The 25293-nt window shown below is 44.1% G+C and overlaps 1 protein-coding gene across 1 annotated transcript; it reads right to left on the bottom strand.

The window, feature by feature from the left end:
* Window positions 1-775: 775 nt before the first annotated feature.
* Window positions 776-24891, bottom strand: FBXW12 (F-box and WD repeat domain containing 12). The gene is made up of 11 exons (XM_064593319.1): window positions 24531-24891; window positions 20462-23844; window positions 19833-19870; window positions 19468-19625; window positions 18700-18818; window positions 13238-13447; window positions 12492-12650; window positions 11084-11294; window positions 10445-10623; window positions 10239-10372; window positions 776-875 (listed from the first exon to the last, which is right to left on the bottom strand). The coding sequence occupies exons 2-11, from the start codon at window positions 20549-20551 to the stop codon at window positions 776-778; spliced, it is 1398 nt and encodes a 465-aa protein (XP_064449389.1). The 5' UTR covers window positions 20552-23844; window positions 24531-24891.
* Between the last annotated feature and the right edge of the window lie 402 nt (window positions 24892-25293).

Below are 25293 nucleotides of genomic sequence, written 5' to 3' on the forward strand. Positions count from 1 at the left end.
TACCTTTTGCTGTATGTCCTATATCCTAGTCCTCTTGGGCATTTTTTTATTACCATCTATATCCTGAGTCACTTCTAGCTGCCGTTAAATATTAATGTCTATGTTTTTATAACACATTTAGGTTTTGCTTACATTTTAGAGAACACTGACTGATACAGATGACCTTCACTTTTACAATTTTTTTTTAAGTAGGCTCCACGCCCAACACAGGGCTCAAACTCACAACCCTGAGATTAAGAGTTGCATGGTCGGGTGCCTGGGTGGCTCAGTCAGTTAAACAGATCTTCGGCTCAGATCGTGATCCCAGAATCCTGGGATGGAGCCCCACATTGGGCTCCCTGCTCAGTGGGGAGTCTGTTTCTCCCTCTCCCTTTGCTGCTCCCTCTGTGCACTCACTCGCTCTGTCAAATAAATAAAAACTTTTAAAAAAAAGTTCCATGCCCTACCGACGGAGCCAGGTGCCCCCTTTAAACCAGCCTCAGTCTGAAGTCATGCTTTCCCCCGATATAGGCTCCCTTTGAATTGATCTGCGACCAGTTATATTTTACTCCCTTTGTATTCTATACTCTCCCTGCTGGCAAGGACAAAGGCTATGTTGCTCTGCCTTCTGTCTGCATAGTGCCGGATCTGTACTGTCTGTTACAGTGTCTGATTTATTAGTTAAATCATGGCTTCTTTCCTAATATCACTAAAACAATCATTCTGGGTTTGCGAACAGAATTCTCTTTACTACATTGAGGGAGATGATGCAAGGCTAATTCCATTAGTTTCCACATTACATATGCAAAGAATACATCACCAGAATGCTGGATTCACGAATTCTGGACACCACACATACTATGCTCATATCATCACATATTGCTTTGGAGACATAGCTGCCAACAGAAAAAACAAGATCATCAGTGGACAAACGGCAAAGTAATTATATCCATTGTTGAGAAGACTAAATTTGAACCTGACAAAGATATGAATATTCTTCCCAAATCAACTGGTCCTTTGATAACTGAAGTTATTCCTAGATTTGGTTTTGACTGCACAGATCTGACACAGTTATGCTGATTATTAATTGCAAGAGTAGCAATCCCAACCTGCTCTGAGATAGCACCTGCCGGAATTCTCAAGATAACCTAGCAAATCAGAGATACTATTTAATGAGAGAGAGAATATCTTTTAAAGATTTTTTTATTCATTAGAGAGAGTGCTAGCAAGAGCACAAGCAGGGGGAGGAGCAGAGGGAGAAGCAGACTCCCTGCTGAGCAGGGTGCCCATTGCAGGACTCGATCCCAGGACCCCAAGATCATGACCTGAGCTGCAGGCAGATGCTTAACCGACTGAGCCACCCAGGTGCCCTGAGAGAGAATATTTTCATTCTTGCTTGCTTCCTTTCTTTCTTGCTTCTTGCTTGCTTGCTTCTTGCTTGCTTGCTTGCTTCTTGCTTGCTTCTTGCTTCCTGCTTCTTGCTTGCTTCTTGCTTCTTGCTTGCTTCTTGCTTCTTGCTTGCTTCTTGCTTCTTGCTTCTTGCTTGCTTCTTGCTTCTTGCTTCTTGCTTGCTTCTTGCTTCTTGCTTCTTGCTTCTTGCTTCTTGCTTCTTGCTTCTTGCTTGCTTCTTGCTTCTTGCTTGCTTCTTGCTTCTTGCTTCTTGCTTGCTTCTTGCTTCTTGCTTGCTTCTTGCTTCTTGCTTCTTGCTTGCTTCTTGCTTCTTGCTTCTTGCTTGCTTCTTGCTTCTTGCTTCTTGCTTGCTTCTTGCTTCTTGCTTGCTTCTTGCTTGCTTTTCTTGCTTCTTGCTTGCTTGCTTCTTGCTTCTTGCTTGCTTGCTTCTTGCTTGCTTGCTTGCTTCTTGCTTGCTTCTTTCTTGCTTGCTTGCTTGCTTCTTGCTTGCTTGCTTGCTTCTTGCTTGCTTGCTTGCTTTTCTTTTTCTTGCTTCTTTTCTTTTTCTTGCTTTTCTTTTCTTTTTGCTTTTCTTTCTTGCTTGCTTTTCTTTCTTGCTTGCTTTTCTTTTTTTTTTTTTTAAGATTTTATTTATTTATTTGAGAGAGAGAAAGCATGAGGTGGGGAGGGTCAGAGGGAGAAGCAGACTCCTCGCTGAGCAAGGAGCCCGATGCGGGACTCGATCCCAGGACTCCAGGATCATGACCTGAGCTGAAGGCAGTCGCTTAACCAACTGAGCCACCCAGGCGCCCCGCTTCTTTTCTTTCTTTCTTCTTTTTTTTTCTTTCTTCTTTCTTCTTTTTTCTTTCTTCTTCTTTTCTTTTCTTTCTTCTTTTCTTTCTTTCTTTTTTTTTTTTAAAGATTTTATTTATTTATTTGACAGAGAGACTGACAGCAAGAGAGGGAACACAAGCAGGGGGAGTGGGACAGGGAGAAGCAGGATTCCCGCTGAGCAGGGAGCCCGATGTGGGGCTCGATCCCAGGACCCCGGGATCATGACCTGAGCTGAAGGCAGACGCCTAACAACTGAGCCACCCAGGGGCCCCTTTCTTTCTTTCTTCTTTCTTTCTTTCAATTTCACTTATTTATTTGACAGAGAGAGACACAGTGAGAGAGGGAACACAAGCAGGGGGAGTGGGAGAGGGAGAAGCAGACTTCCCGTGGAGGAGGGAGCCTGATGTGGGCCTCGATCCCAGGACCCCGGGACCATGACCTGAGCCGAAGGCAGACGCCTAATGACTGAGCCACCCAGGTGCCCCGAATATTTTCATTTTAAAGTAGAATTCTGTTCCCTTTGATTATACCTGCCCTCTTCCAGGAGAACACCTAAGAGGCCATGCCTCCCTCCCCATGGGGGTGATGTAGAGATTGTGGGGCATGGCCCTGTCAACCATCTCATCCTGTATTAATGAGGTGATACTCCTACTCCTCTTCTCCAGGAGTCCAGAAACTGTGGGGGTAGAGTTCTGTTGACCATCCCTGCCTTGCACTAACCCAAGCAAAGGTGGTAGCTTTACCCCTCCCCTGCAAAGACCGAGGTAGAGCCCTGTTGACCATTTCCTCCCCTGCACTAAGGTGAGTAGAGGAAAACAATGTCACAAACATTAATCAAGAGAGAACAGGAGTAGCTAAATTAATAACAGGTAAAGTAGACCTCAGAGCAAAGAAAATATTCAAGGACAAGGAGGGTTATTACACAAACATAAGAGGGCCAACTAATGAAGATGATGTAATACTAAATGTATATGTACCAAATAACAGAGCTGCAAAATACATAAAATAAAAACTGATAGAATTTAAAGGAAAAAGATGGATCCACATTTATAGTCAGAAAATTTAATAGTTTTCTCTCATAATTGAAAGAACCACTAGATCAAATGGGGCGCCTGGGTGGCTCAGTCTTTAAGCGTCTGCCTTCGGCTCAGGTCATGATCCCAGGGTCCTGGGATCGAGTCCCGCATCGGGCTCCCTGCTCCGCGGGAAGCCTGCTTCTCCCTCTCCCATTCCCCCTGCTTGTGTTCCCTCTCTTGCTGTGTCTCTCTCTGTCAAATAAATAAATAAAATCTTAAAAAAAAAAAAAAAGAACCACTAGATCAAAAATCAGAAAGGGTATGGAGGAACTGAAACAGATAATCAACAAGGTGATGCCATTGTCAATTACGGAACACTTCACCCAACAACAGCAGAGTACACATTCTTTTCAGGCACACATCAAACATCACCAACATACACTATACCCTGGGTCATAAAGCAAAGTTCGACAGACATAGAAGAAAAAACATATGGAGTATGCTCTCTATAACTGATTCAACCTAGAAATCAGAAAGATAGCAATAAAATATCCAAACACTTGAAAAATAAACATACTTTTGAATAAGCCACGGGTCTTTACTCCTGAAACTAATATTATATGTTGACTAATTGGAATTTAAATAAGAACTGGAAAATAAATAGTAAATCCATGGGTCAAGGGGAAAAGGGAATTTAAAAAGTATATAGAACTGAGTGAAAATGAAAATCTAATCAGTTGAAATTTGAAAGTTGTAGCCAAAGCAGTGCTTGGTGAAGAATTTGGAGCATCAAATGCTAATATTTAAGGGCGCCTGGGTGGCTCAGTCGGTTAGGCGGCTGCCTTCGGCTCAGGTCATGATCCTGGAGTCCCAGGATCGAGTCCCGCATTGGGCTCCCTGCTCGGCAGGGAGTCTGCTTCTCCCTCTGACCCTCCTCGCTCTTGTGCTCTCTGTCTCCCATTCTCTCTTGCAAATAAATAAAATCTAAAAAATTAAAAATTAAAAAAATTAAAAAAAATTAAAAAATGCTAATATTTAAAAAGAGAGGTCTTGAGATGCCTCGGTGACCAACTCTTGGTTTCGGTTCTGGTTGTGATCTCAGGCCTGTGTAGGGCTCCACACTCAGTGGGGAGTCTGCTTGAGATTCTCTCCCTCTTTTTCTCCCTCTGCCCCTCCCATGGCTCACTCATGCACTCCCTCTCAAATAAATCTTAAAAAAAAAAAAGTCTCAAAGCAATAATCTAAGTTTTTACCTCAAAAATTAGAGAACAAAATTAACCAAAGCAAGAAGGAAGAAAATAAAAAAGCAGAGATGAAACTGAGAGGAAAAAAAAAAAAAAAGACAAACAAAAGAAAAGCTCTTTGAAAAGATAAAATTGATAAACTTCCAAAAGACTGACAAAGAGAGGCAAAGGGGTGGCTCAGTCGGTTGAGCATCTGCCTTTGGCTCAGGTCTTGATCCCAGGGTCCTGGGATCAAGTCCTGAGTTGGGCTCCCTGCTTGGCAGGAAGTGCGTGCGCGCACATGCTCTCTCTCTCTCTCTCTCACACACACACACATGCACCCATGCACTCACGCTCTCTCTCAAATAAATAGAATCTTTTAAAAAAAATTCTTAAAAAAAATTAAGAATTCATAGTTATGGGGTACCTGGGTGGCTCAGTCAGTTAAGCAACTGCCTTCAGCTCAGGTCATGATCCCAGGGTCCTGGGATCGAGTCCCACATCGGGCTCCCTGCTCAGCGGGGAGTCTGCTTCTCCCTCTCCCTCTAACCCTCCCCCTGCTCATGCACACTCTCTCTCGCTCTCTAATCAAAATCTTAAAAAAAAAAATCACTGTAATTTGTCATATTAACAATCTAAAAAGGAAAAATCACATGCTCTAGTAATTGATGCAGGAAAAGCATTGGCAAAATTAAACATCTGTTGATGATAAAAACCCTCAGCAAACCAGGACTAGAACAGAACTTCCTCAACCTAATAAAGGGCAACTATAAGAACATACAGTGAAAATCATAATGGTGAAAGACGCAACAATTTCTATAAAAGGCAAGGATATCTGCTCTCCACTCCAATGTTGTTATTGAAGGTTATTTTTTTTTTTAAAGTGAACTCTACGCTCAACATGGGGCTTGAACTCATGATCCTAAGAGCCTCATGCTCTACCAACTGAGCCAGCCAGGCACCCCTTGTTATTGAAAGTTATATCTAATGCAATAAGTCAAGAACAAGGAATAAAAGACATATGTATTGGAAAGCAAGGGAAAAAACACTGTCTCTGTTGATAGATGACATGATTGTATACATGGAAAATCACAAAATATCTATAGATTAATAAGAGCTATTTGAATAATAGTTTAGCAAGGTTGCAGAATATAAAATTAATATTTCAAAAGTCAATCATAGTTCTACATACTATTAGTGAAAAATTGAAAACTGAAGACATTACTGTTATAGTAGCACTCAAACCACTAAATACTTAGAGTCTTACAAAATATTTGCAAATTCTGTGTCCTGAAAACTACAAAAACACTTGATAAAATAAGGAAGACTTAAATAAATTGGGAGACATAAGGTTCATGGATTGCTTCCAATCCATGTAAATCCAATCCATCCGGCTCAATTGTAAAGATGCCATTTCCCCCCCAAATTTGTAGATCCAATAGAATTCCAGTATAAACTCCAGCAGAATTTTTTGTGTGTCTGAGTAGGATTCTAACTTTTGTATTTATTTAATCTCTACACCCAGCTTGGGGCTCAAACTCACAACCCCAGGATCAAGAATTGCACGCTCTTCTGACTCAGCCAGCCAGGAGACCCAAATTCTATTTTTTTAATTCCCTTAAGTAATCTCTAAGACCAACGTGGGACTCAACCTCACTACCCCAAGATCAAGAGTCACATGCTCCATAGACTGAGCCAGCCAGGTGCCACCCCCCAGCAGAATTTTTGTAGACATTTACAAACTCATTCTAAAATATATGTAGAGGGGCACCTGGGTGGCTCAGTCGGTTAAGCATTTGCCTTTGGCTCAGGTCATGATCCGAGGGTCCTGGGATTGAGCCCTGCATTGGGTTCCCTGCTCGGCAGGGAACCTGCTTCTACCTCTCCCTCTGCCTGCCATTCTGCCTACTTGTGGTCTCTATCTCTCCATAAAATAATAAATAAAATCTTAAAAATATATATATATGTAGAAAAAACCCCACAAAACAAAACAAAAAAAATGTAGAAAAGAAGGGAACCAGAATAGGCAAAGTAATTTTGCAAAAGAACAAAGTAGAGGACTCATATCATCAGATTTAAAAATTTCTATGAAGTTACATTTTCAAAGTAGTGTGTTATTAGAGAAAGGATAGATACATAGGTCCTTGGAACAAAATAATCTTGAAATTAACATATATATATACACACACACACATATATATATAGCTAATTTTTGGCAAAGATGTAAAGGCAATTCAATGGAGAAAGAATGGGATCCCCCCCCACAAATGGTGATTAATTAAATACCTGTATGTAAAAAAAAGAAACTTTGATCTATATCTTACCCTATATAAAATTTAATTCAGAATGGATAACAGACTTAAATGTAAAATCTCAAACTATACAATTTTGACAAAAACAAAGGGGAAAACCTTAGTGACCTTGGGATAGGCAAAGATTTCTTAGATACAACATGCAGAGCCCAATCATTTTAGAAGAAAAATTGGAGATTCATCAAAATTAAGAACACCTGGGGTGCCTGAGTGCCTCAGTCATTAAATGTCTGCCTTCAGCTCAGGTCATGATCCCAGGGTCCTGGGATCGAGCCCCGCATCGGACTCCCTGCTCAGCGGGAAGCCTGCTACTCCCTCTCCCACTCCCCCTGCTTGTGTTCCTTCTCTCGCTGTCTCTCTCTCTCTCTCTCTCTGTCAAATAAATAAATAAAATCTTTTAACCAACTGAGCCACCCAGGCGGCCTAAATAAAATCTTTTAAAAAAAAATTAAGAACACCTGCTTTATGAAAGACACTGTTAGAGTAGAAAGACAAACCACAAAGTGGGAGAAAATATTTGCAAATCCTTATCCGATAAAAAATTTATATTCCAAATATATAAAGAACTATCAAAACTCGATATTAATAAACAACCCAACTAAATACTGTACAAAGGATTTGAACCAATGTTTCACCAAAGAAGATATCTGGATGGCAAAAAAGCAAATGAAAAGCTGCTTGACATCATTAGGGAAATACACAATACAACTATAATGAGAGCACACTATACACCTATTGGACTGTAAAATAAAACAAAACTGAAACAATACCAAGGGGGAATGCGAAGACATACAGTCCCCTAGGAAAGAGTTTTGCAGTTTCTTATAAAGTCAAACATACCGTATGACCTGACAGTTCCACTCTTAGGTAAATAAGAAAACATGTTCATCCCAAGCTAGAAACAACATAAGTGACCCTCAGCTGGTGAAGTGATGAACTGTGGTCCATCTGTACAACGGGACACTAACCACCAACAACAAAAGGAAGTGAATTCCTGATACACCCAGCAAGGGTGAATCTCAAAAACACCACGTTCACTGAAAGAAGCGAGACACAAAGGAATATATACTATGTAATCCTACTTACATAGAAGTTTAGAAAATTTAACTAATTAATACGGACAGAAAGCAGATCAGTGGCTGCCTGGTGCTGGGGATGGAAGAAGGGACAGCCTACAATGGAGCCTAAGAAAACTTTGGAGATGATGGAAATATTCTGAGGTTTGACTGTACTTCTGATTAAAAGGCCTTATGTTTTTGTCAAAACTCAAACTGTGTTGGACAACTGGATTCTATTTGGGGAAGACATAAAATTTCTTTGCATTGTTAAAAAAATTAGATGGATAAAAGACATAATGCTACACAGTATGGAACATGTGATATGAAGGGGAGGTATTGAAAATTATTGAGAGGAGCTTGCGGGGGCTCAGCCGGTCAAGTGTCCCGACTCTCGATTTCAGCTCAGGTTGTGATCTCATGGTCAAGATGGAGCTCCCTCACTGGGGAGGGTATGTGCTCTGGTAAGCGCTGTGAATTGTGCAAGACTGTTGAATCTCAGATCTGTACCTCTGAAACAAATAATTCAATATATGTTAAGAAAAAAGAAAAGAAGAAGAAGGTAGCAGGAGGGGAAGAATGAAGCGGGGGAAATCGGAGGGGTAGACGAAACATGAGAGACGATGGACTCTGAAAAACAAACAGGGTTCTAGAGGGGAGTGGGGTGGGAGGATGGGTTAGCCTGGTGGTGGGTATTGAGGAGGGCACATTCTGCATGGAGCACTGGGTGTTATGCACAAACAATGAATCATGGAACACTTCATCTAAAATTAATGATGTAATGTATGGGGATTAACATAAGAATAAAAAAATTTTAAAAAAAGAGTTTGCCCCCCCCCAAAAAAGATGGAGCTCCCTGCCTGGCTCCCCACTCAGTGGGGAGTCTACTTCTCTCTCTCTCTCTCTCTTCTGCCCCCCCCACTCGTTCTCTCTCTCTCTAAAATAAATTTTTAAATTTTTTTTAAATTATTGAAAGGAGAAAAGCATTTCTGAGTCAGAGTAGGCTAAGATTAATTAGATATGATAAAGAGAAAAAAATAAAATCTGTTAAGCATAATTATATATCAATTATATATGATTAAATTTTTTTTTGCCTCAAAAACACTGGAAAAATTTATCTGAACATAGAGATTTAAATTACAGCTGCACAATACTCCATGATGTGGATATGCCATAGTAAGTTAAACAATCTCTTATGTTTGGGCAGTTAGTTTCCAGCATTTGGCAATCACAACTCATGTTGCAATAAACAACCAATGGATTTCTAGTCCATGGAGGTTTACTGTCAAAGTAAACTCCTGCTAGTGGTACTGGCAGTTGGAAGAATACATGTATCGGGCACCTGGGTGGCTCAGTCGGGTAAGCGACTGCCTTCAGCTCAGGTCATGATCCTCGAGTCCCGGGATCGAGTCCCGCATTGGGCTCCCTGCTCGGCGGGGAGTCTGCTTCTCCCTCTGACCCTCCCCCCTCTCATGTGCTCTCTCTCATTCTCTCTCAAATAAATAAATAAAATCTTAAAAAAAAAAAAAGAATACATGTATCTGTGCTTTGTTAGATATTGCCAAAAATAAACATAAGGACAAGCAACAACGTATATAAAAGATAAGACCTCTATGTATGGTATGTAAAATCTCAAGAAAAACAATTTAGATGAAGGCAATCTACAAGAAAACTAAAATGGAGATAAAAACAGCTGGCTAAAGAAGCACCCCAGGGGCGCCTGGGTGGCTCGGTCGGTTAAGCCTTCAACTCTTGGTTTCGGCTCAGGTCATGATCTCAGGGTCCTAGGATCCCACATCAGGCTCCCTGCTCGGCGGGAAGCCTGCGTCTCCCTCTGCCTCTGCCCCCTGCTCGTGCTCGCTCTTTCTCTCTCTCTCAGATAAATAAATAAAATCTTAAAAAAAAAAACAAAACAACCCAAACGACTCACGAACTCAAAAAAGTATACACCTTGCAAGTAAAGACAGGATATTGAGGATATAAATGTTGCATGTTCTGCTGTGGGCAAACAAATGGGAGCCCTTTTGGAAAGCCTTTTGAAATGTACTGCAAGGGCTGTGAACACATTCCAAGAACTAGCAATTCTCTTTCTGGACATAAGTTTATTTAAATACATCCTCAAAAACTCTTTTAAAAAACCTCTCTTGGGCGCCTGGGTGGCTCAGTTGGTTGAGCGACTGCCTTCGGCTCAGGTCATGATCCCGGAGTTCCTGGATCGAGTCCCGCATCGGGCTCCCTGCTCGGCGGGGAGTCTGCTTCTCCCTCTGACCCTCCCCCATCTCATGCTCTCTCTCTCATTCTTTCTCTCAAATAAATAAATAAATACATAAAATCTTTAAAAAAAAAAAAAACCTCTCTTATTATCCCTTCATTTTTTTAGATCAGAAGTTGCAATCTTTAAGGCAAGGTAAGTCACAAGGCGGGGCTTACCAGCTCGGTGCTGGGTCGCTCCCTAGGTGCTCCAGGTGACAGCAGCTCCTGAGGTACGGATAACGGCCTTCCTCTTCCCACGTGTACAGGTGCAGAGAGTCATCCATGGATGTGGTGAGGACGTGCACAGAATCCTTCAAAGGATACCGGGATGAGCGGCCCAGAGTCAGAGCCGCGAGCGGCGGGCGGAGGAGGCTCATACCTACCACCCATAAGTTGCCGATGGTCCTCTGGTGGTCCTCAAATCGTTGCAGCAGGTGGCCACTGATGGTGAAGAGGAATAGGGACGGCCCACTCTCAAAGACAATCATATTTCCGTCTCCGACTCCCATCCAAATAGGACTCTCCATATGAAGCGGCAACAAGAAAGTTGCAATCTGACGGGCTGTTTTCATGCGAAACATACACACACGGGCAGGCAAGCTGGGCTCCTTCAGTCCGCACACTAGCTTTACGCGGAATAAAAAAACCCACCCGCTCTTTTCAGGGGACCTCGGTCTGGTGAGGAAAACGAAGGGCAGGCCGGTGACAAACACATGTCACAGACCACGGTGACAGGTGCCCGGACCCAGGAACAGGGGGCGGTGGACGGTAACAGCTCAGGCATGGAGGAGGCATTGGGATCCAGGCCCTAAAGCAGGATGGGAATCTAAACAGACCTGCCCGAGAGCGGGGTGGAGCACAGTAGAGGTCAGAGCACAGGCATGAGAGGCAGGCAGGCCCGGGGTAAAGAAATCCCCTCCAGCTAAAGCAGCCCCCTGCCCCCTTTCCACAGAGTTATGGCTCCCAAAGAATGCACGCACGGAAGGGACTAGAAACCGTGTCTCTGATGGGGCACAGCCTACCTTGGATGTCTGTTCTGTCCCCCGTCCTCTCAGCCATTAGCTCAAAGGTGGTAAATCCTGTCTTTTTGAAAGAGCCTCTTCGGTACATCACTGTTATCCTGCTTGTCCTCCTTGGGGCCCAGCAGGCTCTGCAGCAGGATGAAAATGGGATGGAGAGCGACAGAGGGCTTTTGCCTTCTGATGGTTTCAGTAAGCTCTCTGTGAGGAACACCTGGGGAGAGATCAGTGCGCATGTAGTCAGGTGAAGGGAGAAGTTACAGCACATCAGGACAGGAGCGACTCCAGAAAAGCCTCCTTAAAAGTCCTTGTTTTGTGGGGGCGCCTGGCTGGCTCAGTCGGTAGAGCATGTGACTCTTGATCTCAGGGTCGTGAGTTCAAGCCCTACATTGGGCATGGAGCCTGCTTTAAAAAAAAAAAAAAAAAAAGCCTTGTTCTGTGGCCAAAGCTTTATTCTGAATCTTAGGGAGCATTAAGTAGTCCCTGCTTGTCATCTGACATCCAAGGACCATCTTCCTCTCCTGTCTGTCACGGTCATGCAGAGAGCAAAGTCCCTGAAGCTGCTCTTCTGGCACGCCCAGGAGTTACAAAACCATCTGGCCACATTGGAGCCCAGATCAAGCTGCCATTGGTTGGATAAATTTTTCCCTGCTTGGGGAACTCGTCTAGGGCGGTTCGGTTTTCGCTGCCTCCTCTCAGCTCCTTGCTCTCTGGTGCGCGGTCCACACGAGCCACATAGTAAAAATGGCAGACTCAACGGCCACAGAGTTTCTCAGAGGGACATTCGGAGGCTGATACGTTCTTAGTTACTTCTGGACTTCTTTGTCCCTTCCAGCCAAGGTGGATAAAAGTAAAGCAAGGAAAGTTAAAACGAACAAGGTTACCAAAGATCCTCCTTTCTTGAGACCTCTCTCACCTTCCTCTAGCTCTTTGGCTGTTCAGGCTTCATGAGCAAATTTTCATTAACAAACTTTTTTTTTTTCTTGCAACTTGACATTATCACTTCAAAGAACATTGTTTCTTTTTTCTTTTTCTTTCTTTTTTTTTAAGATATTATTTATTTGTCAGAGAGAGGGGGGACATGCGAGCACAAGCACGGGGAAGTGGCCGGCAGAGGGGGAAGCAGGCTCCCTGCTGAGCAGGGTGCCCGATGCAGGACTCTCGATCCCAGGACCCCAGGATCATGACCTGAGCTGAAGGCAGATGCTCAACTGACTGAGCCACCCAGGAATCCCAGAACATTTTTTTCTTGGCTACAAAAATGGATTCTACATGCAATATGGCCTTTGAGAGGAGGGAGCACTATGTGTGGTCCTCCCTGAGTTCTGCAGGTTCTCCAACACTTCCTAAACCCCACCTTCCTAATGCTTGACCCTCTGCTCCCAAAGTTAAAGCACAGAGCGACACGTACCACTGGCAAGACATTCTGATGTGTCCCAGATGCAAAGATCCATTTCTTGTCGGGAGAGCAGTGGAGGAGGTCAACACTATATTTAAATGCACTGACTTTAGAGACACCCCTTAGCTCAGGCACTGTCAGCGTGTAGATGTCACCTTCAGAGTTGCCTACCTGAAACCAAACACCACCACCACGTCAATGGAAGGAGACAGGAAGTCCTAGAGCACACAGAAAGCAGGATTGTCAGCTGCAAAACATACTGTGGTTTCTTCGATCCCATAACGGAGATGAAAAGCTGCTTCCGCGTTGTGAGAATGATCCCAAGGAATAAAACTTTCTAAGCCCCAAAGCACTCTTCTCCAGAATAGTTACTCATAGCACATCAACACTGTTCTTTTCTCAATGTCTTCCCAAACCCACAGCTCGCTCTCCCTAATCCCTGTCCGAGGTCAAGTACTATACAATACACACTTGAAAGAAGAGACATAGATAGGAACTCATTCAGGGAGGCTTTTTTTTTTTTTCTTCTTCTTTTCTGGAAGAACGACTAGGGAAACATACTTGTGGTAGATCAAGGGCCAAGATGGTAGTGAGGTTTGTTTGGCCAACATTCGTGGATATGTTTGGACTCTCAGGGTATGTGGTAGGGATGACTCTAAGAAGACAGACCGTGATGTGACAGTCATGGGGCCACAACGCCTGTCAAGGCAGCAGGCATTTTGTTTTGTGGGCCCTCTCTAGGTGCAGGGCTCACTTACCATCAGGAATGGGCCATCATTTGTGAGACAGATTTCCAAGGAAAAACAGGCCCGAGGCATGGTGAGGGTAGCCAGGGCATCCTCATCCTGACAATTCCACACTTTGACAGTTCCCTCCAAATCCGCAGTGAATGCAAGATGCATCTGAGGGAGGGTTGCCAGACGCATGATACTAGACTGCTGGACTGGGCTGGACCAGATCATAGTGCCCTAGGAAATGAGAGGAACACTGTCGGTGTGCAAGGAACTCTTCACACCTACTGGGCTTTCTTCTGGCCAGTGTTTTTTTGGAAGCCTCCTCCAAATCAGATCCGTTTCTCGCTTCTGGGAAAAGAATAAGAAAATTCTAAACATCTCGATTATTGGAGGGGTAGTGGACACAGAAAAGAAACAACGCAGTATATTCAAAGACAAGATCTCACTATGTGATGAGCATAAAGAATGATCACACTTCTGGGCTCAAGTCAGTTCTGCCTCTAACAGTGTTACATTCAGCAAGTTACTTACTGTTGTGGCTTCTTACAGGGCTGTCATAATACATTTCACAGCACATGAAACATTCTTAGAATTCTGCCTAGGGACACCTGGGTGGTGTAGCCAGTTAGGCATCTAACTGGGTTTTGGCTCAGGTCATGAGCTCAGGATTGTGCGATTGAGTCCCACGTTGGGCTCCATGCTCAGTACAGTCTGCTTGGATTTCTGTCTCCTTCTCCCTTCCCTCCAAAATAAATAACTAAATCTGAGGGGCGCCTGGGTGGCTCAGTTGGTTGAGCGACTGCCTTCAGCTCAGGTCATGATCCTGGAGTCCCAGGATCGAGTCCCGCATCGGGCTCCCTGCTCAGCGGGGAGTCTGCTTCTCCCTCTGACCCTCCGCCCTCTCATGTGCTCTCTCTCTCTCAAATAAATAAATAAAATCTTTAAAGAATAAATAAATAAATAAATCTTAAAAAGAGAGAAAAAAAAAAAAAGAATTCTGCCTTGTCCACAGTAGGAATTCAAAGAATATAACTCTCATAATTGTTATTCCATCATCAATTTTGTACATTGCAAATAAGACAGAAGAACGTTTCCCTTCTAGATTTTCTTTAGCCTTTAAAAAATTGTGAAGTATATCATACAAAGAGAAAAGAACACAAAATAAATGTAGAATTTTAGTTATTATAAATTGATCATAATAACTACTTCTAAGCCCACTTGTAGCACTTGCTCTCTTAACTTCTGCACACTCCCCAGATGTAATCACCATGTTGATTGTAACACTCAGATTGCCTGTGCAGTGTTATCTATTGCTGTGCAATAAATCATCCCCAAATTGGGTGGCTTAAAATCAAAACCACAACGAGATATCACCTCACACCAGTCAGAATGGCTAAAATAAAAAATGCAATGACCAAGAAGTGTCTGAAAGGGTGCAGAGTAAAAGGAACACTTGTGCCCTGTTGGTGGAAATGCAAACTGGGGCAGCTGCTGTGGAAAGCAGTATGAAAAAATTAAAAAATTAAAAACAGAACTACCACATGGGCCAGCAAGTCCTCTACTGGGTATTTAGCTGAAAAAAAGGAAAACACTAATTTGAAAAGATATATGCATCCTTATGTTCATTGCAGCATTATTTACAATAGCCAAGATACGGAAGCAACCCAAGGGTCCATCGATACATGAATGGATAAAGAAGACTGGTGTGTGTGTGGGTGTCCTCACCCACACACACATCCACACCCACACAATGGAATACTACTTGGCCATGAAAAAGAATGAAATCTTGCCATTTGCAACAACATGGATGGATCTAGAGGGTATAATGCTAAGTGAAATAGAGAAAGATAAATACAATATGATTTCACTCATATGTGGAATTTAAGAAACAAAACAAACAGAAAAGAGACAAACCAAAAAACAAACTCTTAACTATAGAGAACAGTTACCAGAAGGTGGGGGTGGGTGATGGGGGAAACAGGTGATGGGGATTAAGGAGTGCACGTGTCATGATGAGCCCCAGGTGATGTACAGAATTGCTGAATCACTATATTGTACACCTGAAGCTAATATAATGTTGTATGTTAACTACACTGGACTTTTTCTTTAAATAAGCAAAATAAATAAAAATAAACCCTCTCCAGGGGCATCTGGCTGGCTCAGATTGTCAGGCGTCTGCCTTCAGCTCAGGTCATGATCCCAGGGTCCTCGGATCGAGCCCCGCATCGGGCTCCCTGCTCGGTGGGAAGCCTGCTTCTCCCTCTCCCACTCCCCCGCTTGTGTTCCTGCTCTATTTCTCTGTCAAATAAATAAAATCTTCAAAAAAAATTAAAAATAAAAATAAACCCCCTCCATAAAAACTGGGTGGTTAAAGCAGAAGTTTTTGTTATCTCAGTTTCTGTTAGAAATTCAGGTACAGCTTGGCTAGGTGGTTTGTGGCTCAGGGTCTCTTATGAGGTTGAAATTGGCTTCATGAGGATGAGGCCAAGATGGCTGACTCATAAGGCTGGCAAGTTGGTGCTGGCTACCGGCAGCCCTCAGTACTTCACCACACAGACCTTCCCTGTAGGGCTTCTCAAGGGTCCTCATAACACTGTGGCTGGCTTTCTAGGAACCAATGACTCAAGAGAGAGGAAGTGTCTTTTATGACATATCTTCATAAGTTACACACCATCATTTCCACAATGTCCAGTTGGTGACAATGTCCAGTGGACTACCTAGGATCATGAATATGGGACAAGGAATACTGAGGCCATCTTCCAGACTGGCTGACACACTCCACCCTGCAGTCCCTAATAACTCACCTCCCTCCCACATGCAAAATACACTCACCATCTCCCATGCTCCCAAATGTCTCACCATTACAGCATCATCTCAAAATCTAGGATCTCATCGTTTAATGAGATGAGGCTCTTTAGATTCAGCTCATCTTGATGTGAAAACCTCAGAACTAAATATACAAGTTGTCTGACCCCCATCCCCAAAATAGAAGGCTAGGAGATTATAGCACAGATAAGGATAACATTATAGACACTCTCATCCAAAAAAAAAAAAAAAAGGAAAATGGCGGTAGAAGAGTGGGAGTCAGTGCTACACAGAAAATTTGAGCTCCAACAGAGAACATGCTGGTAGTATGTTGATCAGGATTTAAGGCCTGGGGAAGATTCTTCAGGACTCATGGCTCCACTCACTGGCTCTGGGTTCTGCCTTCTGAGTTATCCTGCCCTGTCCATATATGGTGGCCCAATTCCATAGCTGAGTAGTTTCACAGGCTGCTTCTTCCCTGTAAAAGTTCAGGATTCAAAGTCCTCTTTTCCTGTTGTGATATTTCAACCCCTTGACATTCAAGCTGGCAGCATTTCTGCCAACATGATTCCCTGAAAAAACTTTGTGGGTCTCCCAAGAAACTTATTGGAGTTGATGTCATTAGACAAGAGTCGCACCCACAAGTGTTTGAGATAAATCCCCTGACACCCTGGGCTGCTGCTGGGGCTGGTGAGGACAAGGCTTTAAACTTTGAGGTCCATGGCTTGACCTCAGTTCTGAGGCATCCCCTTAGATCTTTCTGTGGTCTAATAAAGAATTTTGCAGTCACTCTTTGGCTTCACCTTTATAATATGGTTTATTGACACTGCCCTGGATTGATCTTGCTTGGAGTCTACGGTCTTAAATTTTAGCATCATTTGCCCTCTGAAAGGCTGCAAATTTTCAGAACCAGCAATCCTTGGCTCTCTTTTCTCTGACACTCATTGTATCCTCCCCTCTTCCCTTGTTTTACCACAAACAGCAAGCAGCAGTCAGCACTCAGCATTCTGCCTAGAATTCTCCTTAGCAAGAACACTCCATTCCTTGGAACATGTTCGCTAGTTTTCACATTACCCGGGGTGACAATGTTGTTAAAAATTTCTGGAGCTCTGTAACAAGAACACTGTTTCCTCCAGTGTCCAATATCTTTGTTTACATTTCCCTTTAAGTTTTCACTGGCAGCCTCATGGCAGGCCACTAGGTTTTTCCTAGGTCTCCTCAAAGTCCCAAACTCTCCTGAGTTTTTCTAGCTTCTTCCCACTGCCTGGTTCCAAAGCTGCTTCCACATCTTAAATTTTAAGAAAAGTTGTACTAAAAACTGTTATCTGTTGCTGCCTAACAAATGCCATAGCAACTCAAAGCCATAAACACTTATCCCTCACAGCTTCTGCTGGTCCAAAATTCAGGAGGCGATTCCTTGAGTGGCTCTGGTTTTGGGTTCCTCACTAGGTTGCAGCATGTTGACTGGGGACACAATAATCTGAAGGACCGAAGGTTAGCTTCCAAGGTGGCTCACTCACATGACTGCAAAGATGGTGTTGGCTGTTGGCAGAAGGCCTGAGATCTTTGCCAAGTAGATCATCCACTGAGCTGCTTGGATGTCCTCGGGGACATGGTGACTGGTTTCCCCTAGAGCAAATTATCCAAGAGAGTATCTTTCTGATTTTCTCAGCTTTAGTGAAATGTAATTGACATATAACACTGTATAACTTTAGGGGCGCCTGGGTGGCTCAGTGGGTTAAGTGTCTGCCTTCAGCTCATGTCATGATCCCAGGATCCTGGGATTGAGCCCTGCATTGGGCTCCTTGCTCAGCGGGGAGCCTGCTTCTCCCTCTCCCTCTGTTCTTCCCCCTGCTTGCGCTCTCTTCTGTCAAATAAATAAAATCTTTTTAAAAAAGCATCGTATAACTTTAGGAGTCCCTTCTAGACTTTTATCATTCTCCTGCCAACTCATATATTCATAAAGGGTTTTCTTCAGAAGACCCTGTGTGAAAAAGTGTCATCATATACTTTTCACAGGGAGAAATACAGTAACTTGGGACCCACTTTGGGGTCTTCCAATTTCCTATCTAGTGATTCTTGCACTACATATACTGGTCCTGATGTAGACGACTTTTGTCCGCCTTGGAAGTGATCAGAGTTAGAGACCACTTCCTGAAAAAGTCAATGTAACAAATGCCATTGTTGATGGAGAGGCGGTAGAATAAGTCATGAAGATCCACAACACCCAAAGTTTATTTCACAGCCATTCCACGTTACCAATAGAAAATAAGTCCTTGTACAAATTTATATATAGAAATACACGTTAGGGATGCCTGGGTGGCTCAGTTGGTTAAGTGACTGCCTTCAGCCCAGGTCATGATCCTGGAGTCCTGCATCGGGCACCCTGCTCAGTGGGGAGGCTGCTTCTCCCCCTGCCTGCGTGCCTCTCCCTCTGCTTGTGTCTGCACACACTCTCTGACAAATAAAATCTTAAAAAAAAAACACAAACTCATTAAAAAGTGAATTTTCTGTGTGTCTACAGTCTAAATGGAAAGGTCACAGATTACCAATTAGAAGACTCGATTCGAAACTCCATTTCTGTCATCACTTCCAAGTAGCATTTCCCCCCAGCACTTGCCTGTGTGGAACAGGATGGACAGAGCGAGGCTTTATTTGTGCTCCTCACTGGCCAGACTCACCTCCTGCACGTCCCAGGCATAAAGCATGTGCTTTGATGACACCGTACAAACGACAGACTTCTCCTGTCCACCCGTTGGATGGCCATGTCCTGACAGATAAGCCATAGGTCCTAAGATTCCTAGAAGGAAACAGACAATACTGGGCCACCAGATAATTGAGGGATGATCCAATCAAATAAAGAGGACTCTGGAAAGATAACTAAGTTTTGCTGCACCTCTCAGGAGGGTTTGGGAAACAATTATGGAGAAGAGAAGAAGCTGGCTCCAGAGTCATCCAAACATGGGTTCCCATTGCAGATTGGCCATTTGGGAGACACTGGTCGACTTGTTTTTCCCGCCTTTGTTTCAGTTTCCATACATAAATACATACATACATAATCCCCATCCATAAAATGGGGATAAAGAGGTCTCCATCAGAGAACTGTTCTGAGTTTTAAAAGAGGTACTAGGAATAGAGTGAACGGTAGAAGCACTGTTAAGTTTCCCTTTTGTCTAACATTTTTATTCTAGGAGGGACAGGAAGCCTTTGGAGAAAGGGAGTCACAGGGCCTGATTTTAGCTCATGATAAGATCACTCTGGTCTCTCCATGCACCACAGAGCGTGGGGACAAGAGAAGACGCAGGGAGACTATGACTGCTACCACAGTAACCCAGTCCCACGAAGCTTTCATTTTCTTTCTCTTCACTGAATGAAGACACAGGGGGGAAAAAGAAAAGTTTCCTAAATCTCATTTGTCATGTTCCTCTAGGGGACCCCTATCCCCATACCAAGGTTCCCACTTGCTTCTTTGAAGATAAAGTCCTCTGGCTTCACCGATGCCATCCGGTATTCCAGCCTTGTTTGTTTGAGGAAGAACTGCTTCCAGCTCTGTGAGCCCAGGCACAGGGAGAAGTTGCAGAAGCTCCATTTCCTCAGACACAGGTTTCTGGAAACAGAGTCATCAGCCCCCCAGGCTGCCCCTGGTCAGTTCTCCTCCTCAGTAGGACTGGGCTCATGAACCCTTTCCTCACCGTAAGCCTCACTTGTGCCTCTCCCAACGCAGCCCCACACAGGCCGCCTTGGTACACACTCGGATGTCCTCTTCCTCCCATGAGAAACACCTGCCTTCCCACCTTACCCTTCCCTTACTCACCTCCACAGCTGATCATTCTCTGCAACCCTATTCCAGCACTGAGGGGGAGAAAGGAAGAGGTAAGCAGGCAGTCAGTACCCAGACGTTGGCTCCTCCTCGGCTCTCCTTTGTTCTGGGAGCAAGGCCCTCATGGGTTAAGCAGCCACCATCTGGGCTCTCAAAGCCCTCCCAGTCTAGGGAGACCCGGACACAGTAACCTCAGAGGCCCATCACCACTAGGACAGGCACTCAGGAATTCTTGCGGGAGAAACGTGGGTTTCCCGGGGCTTGAAACGGGAGTCACAAGGACCATGTAGTCAGCACAGAGTCCTTTTCGCTTAACAAAACGTGAGGGCCTCAGAGCGAGGGATGTTAACTCCCCAATACCCAGGGCAGCACTCGGCTAGTCCGCGAATCGGTGCTCAACCTGGTCAAGAGAGGCAGCTGCAATCCAGGGACCTGGGCCTATGGGAGCTGAAGGAATGGGCCTGAGCAGGGTAAATGTAAGCAGTGAGGGAGGCTGTGTGGGTCTAAGGCTGGGGTCGCCAAGATCCCAACGCGGAGGCGCTGCAGTGAAGGGGGTCTGTGCGAGGACTTGTGGAGGGGAGTGGGGCGGGTCCAACGGAGAACGGCCTGTGGAGAGCATTTACCCTGTTCACTTGGGAAGCCTGGAGCAAGCTGAATGCGTCCAGGAAGGAGAAGATTTTCAACAGCGGCACATCAGGCACAAGGAACTCCATCTTGCACGGGCTGCACCTCCATCCAGGCTCCTCTCCCGTTGCTCTGAATTTAAAGGCTTGGCCCACGTCTGCAGCACTCGGGGCGATTTCCACCCATTGCTCATCTGGCTCCGATAGAAACAGGCCGCAGGTGTGCACGCTTCAGCCTCCTCCCCGGGGCCAGATCCCCGCAGCTGAGGGCATCCCTCCAAGTGCTTGCACGTTAGTGTTCATTGCTTAAACGTGTTCCACAAGACCTTTGGTGCTGGGAACTGAAAGTACAGGATCTGGGGCCGTTCTAGGAGCTGATGAACTTGTCAAAACTCTAGGAAATTTCGACTCACACACTCACAGTCATCAAATTCAAGTCTCTGTGGGACATCCTTTAAGTTCCAAATCACCGGTGTAGGGAATCAGCTTGGCACTTTTTTTTTTTTTAAGATTTTATTTATTTATTAGAGAGAGTGAGAGAGCACAAGCAGGGGGAGCGGCAGGCAGAGGGAGAAGCAGGTTTCCCACTGAGCCACCCAGGCGCCCTGCTTGGCATGTTTATATGTCTACTTTGGGACGTGGAATCCGCGGGCACGGCCTATCTCTTAGCACCAACGCAGCTCCTGGGTTTCCACCTTGTGCATTTCACTTCCGGCGGAAGGAGGAAGCATGGGCCACACAGATTTCCCCACAGAGGCCCTGCTAAGGGCACAGGGCCCGTGGGACCTGGCTCCCACAGGAGGTGCCTTTCTTTTGTGACCCAATTCTTTTCTTCCAAGAACTTGACAACTGATTCCACTATTTTCTATGAGTTCCTCTGTGAGGCTCAGTGGGGACAACCCCTTCCTTGAACTGCTGCCTCCAGCCTGACCCGCAGTAGTGGTTCTTGGAAGCCCCGTTTTCCCTACAACGTTATCTACTCCATTATCCAAAACCAGTTGGGCTTTTCAGGGGTAAATGTCCTCTTCCTCAGAATTTGCAGTGGAAAACCTTTCACATTGACAGGCCCATCAAGTACAAGCCTGACAACTATGGGAGGACACATTTTTCATTCTGTTGAATTAGGTTCATAGGAAACTGGTTTGAAGAGAATGTGCTTTAAAGAGAAAGAAATTGCCATAAAGGAAAAAAATTCTGGTTTCAAGAGAGATAAAGGGAGTCTTCCAGTATCTTTCATATCAGTAATTCTAGTCCTTTCTAAGTCAGTTTCCCTGAACTATGTATGCCATTTTACTAATTATAAAATTAAAACCTGTTTTTTGGTTTACCTAATTCAAATGAATGAGCAAGCTCTTGACTGACTATTCACTACCTTTAATACCAACAAAAATGTATGTTCAAATTTATTAGACCTTGATATACATCCTAAACTTTTCTTCAAATATATTCATGTATGGGCAAATAACACATGGGACTGCACACCTGTCAGAACACCTAAAATAAAAAACACAAGGGTGCCTGGGTGGCTCAGTTGGTTAAGCAATGCCTTCAGCTCAGGTCATGATCCTGGAGTCCCTGGATCGAGTCCCGCATCGGGCTCCCTGCTCGGCGGGGAGTCTGCTTCTCTCTTTGACCCTCCCCCCTCTCATGTGCTCTCTCTCTCATTCTCTCTCAAATAAATAAATAAAATCTTTAAAAAATAAAATAAAATAAAATAAAATAAAAAACACAAGAAACAACAAGTGTGGGCAAGGACGTGGAGAAAGGGGAACCCTCGTGCCCTGCTGGTGGGAATGGAGAAGAGCATGAAGGTTCCTCAAAAAATTAAAAATAGACTACCCTATGATCCAGTAATTCTACTAATTCAAAAAGATATGTGCATCCCTATGTTTATTGCAGCATTATTTACAGTAGCCAAGATATGGAAGCAGACCAAATGTCCATCAACAGACAAATGGATAAAGAAGATATGTATATATACATATAGAGAGAGAATATTTATGCACACAATGGAATATTACTTGGCTATAAAAAAAAAGAATGAAATCTTGTCATTTGCAACAACATGAATGGATCTAGAGGGTATCATGCTAAGTGAAATAAGTCAGAGAAAGACAAATACCATATGATTTCACTCATATGTGGAATTTAAGAAACAAAACAAATGAACAAAGGAAAAAAAGATACCGGGCGCCTGGGTGGCTCAGTTGGTTAAGCAACTGCCTTCGGCTCAGGTCATGATCCTGGAGTCCCAGGATCGAGTCCCGCATCGGGCTCCCTGCTCAATGGGGAGTCTGCTTCACCCTCTGACTGTCTCCCCTCTCATGCTCTTTCTCACTCTCTCTCTCTAAGATAAATAAATAAAATCTTAAAAAAAAAGAAAAAAGAAAAAAAGAAACCAAAAAGCAGAGAGAACAAACTGATGATTACCAGAGGGGAGATGGGTGGGGGGAATGGGTGAAATAGGTGATGGGGATCAAGAGGACACTTATCATGATGGGCACTGAGTAATGTTTAGAATTGTTGAATGATTATAATGTACACCTGAAACTAATCTAACACTGTTAATTATACTGGAGTATTTTTTAAAAACCTCAAATTCAGAAAATTCCTAAAAAATTCAGAAAAACAAAAACTAAGTAAATATCTACAGCACTTGTGGGAAAAACCTTAAGTGTCCCAGGATGAGTTACAGTTACATATATAGTGTATATACATATATATATAGTATACATAACTCTATGCACAAATGATTTGAATATATTTATGTCAATTAGATGTGCCCAAAGGTACTCAATTCTAATACAGCCTTTGTCTTACCCTCTCTAAAATTTTAAAAACCTGTCCAATGTGGAATCAATAAAAGGACAAAATATCCACAAAACAAAACAACACACAGGACTAGAATTTGGTGATAAGTTTCTTCCCACTCTCACGGTCCGGGACATTGAATGTTAGAACTGATTTTCAGGCTATTGCCTGCTCTTAACCCTCTTTAGGGTGAGAATGGTGATTTCAAACTGACTGTGTCTCGAGATCTCTCTCTCTCTCTCTCGGTTTCTTATTTTCTCTCTGATTAAGTATTCCTAGAATTACTTCAGGGTTCTTCATTCTACCTGCCTCCAGCCTATGGGTCCCTGTGTTTATACAACAAATGTGCATTAAATTGACATTGAAAGTAAGGAAGGCATTCTCACTCTGTTCATCCTTTCTTCTCCGAATCAGGGAAATCACTTATCTTTATTTCATTAAGGTCTTTTTCTGAGGTTTTGTCTTGTTCTTTCATTTGGAACACATCCTTCTGTTTCTTCATGTTCCTTGACTCTGTGTTGGTTTTTCTGCATTAGATAAAACAGCCACCTCTCCCAGTCTTGGCAAGTGGCCTAGTGTGGGAGATAAAGCTTATCAGTTGACCCTGCCCTATCTCTTGGTTGTCTCTCAAACTCTGGTGATTGTCCAAGTAGCCTACTTTGTTTTTAGTGGTTCCTAGTAGTTGGAGGGTGTACGAAGACGTGTCAGTGTCCCAGAGGGGAGGATCTCAGTCAGCACTAGATTCAGGCTGATTGGAAGTTTCTGACCCTTAGGCAGGAGCTTTTAAACATGTACAAATAGGGGTACCTGCCTGGTGCAGTTGGGCTCCGGTTGTGATCTCAGGGTCATGAGATCAAGCCCCACGTTGGGCTCAGCTCTCAGCGCAAAGTCTGCTTGAGATTCTCTCTCCCTCTGCCCCTCCCTCTGCTTGTGATCTCTCTCTCTCAAATGAATAAATAAAATCTTAAAAAAAGAAAGAGAGAGAGAGAGATGTGTCCTCTGGGCAGCAGGCACAAAAGCCAGCGTACCAGGCATGTACAAAATCTCTTTTCTCAGAGACACCACGGATCTGGGGTGGGGCAGAGGGAGAGAACAGATGGCACCCAAGATTTGCAATTCATGTTTTATGCCCCTGAGACCCATGCTTCCCCAAATCTCTAAAGTCACAGTCTCCTGTGTCTTTCAACTGCATCCCTCTGGTCACAGGTTCAGGTCCGTAATGCATCATTTACTCAGCAAATACAGAATGTGTGCTTACTCTTTGTAGTCCCTTTTCTGAGCACTGGGGCTCACCAGGCGGAGGACTCAGGCTTCACTTTCCCTGATCTCCCTGACTCGCCTAGAAGAGAGAGCGAGACAGAAAGTAGAAGTAAGGTTAGGTTGGCATGCTCCAGGGAGGCAAGGGCAGAGACTCTTGCTCTCTTGAAGTTTTGTCTGATCAGTCCAGAGACCTGGCACAGTGCCCGGCGCCTAGGAGGTATTTAGTAAGTATTTGTTTTACTGCTTGCGTGAATGAATGAATATGTATATGAGAAAGATTGTAAAGATAAGAAGAAGACAAATTCAGAGAGAGAGAGATACCTACAGAAAGAATATGAGAGACAAAAAGAAAGTCCGAGAGAGAGAGAGAGAGAGAAAGAGAAGCAGAAACTTGGAGGCAAAGCAACTCAGGAGCCTGACGAGATCCCCTGCTCATTGTTCTGCATTATAGGGATTTGAGTGGAATAAAAGGAAAAGTTTATTCCCCCAATGGCCATTGGTTGGTTTTGCCTATCTTTGTCCCAGAAGAGAACCCATCCATCCTGAATATCAGGAAGAAGCACCACACGTGTCCTTGCTTGGGCGGTGCCACAGATGGTGCTCAGGGAAAGCCCCCAAAGGGGGACAAAGATAGTGGAGGAGACATTAGCATGGGTGGGCAGTGGCAGGCTGCCTGCCTGGCAGCCTGTGGGGCCATCCGCGAGGATCAAGAAAGTTTGGAAGCCTCGGTTCAGCAAGGAGCCCTGCCCAACCCAGTTATG

Source organism: Mirounga angustirostris, unplaced genomic scaffold (genome assembly GCF_029215605.1).
Source record: "Mirounga angustirostris isolate CCGP_5_RB_7025 unplaced genomic scaffold, mMirAng1.0.hap1 SCAF_1, whole genome shotgun sequence".
In the NCBI taxonomy this organism is placed as follows: Eukaryota; Metazoa; Chordata; class Mammalia; order Carnivora; family Phocidae; genus Mirounga; species Mirounga angustirostris.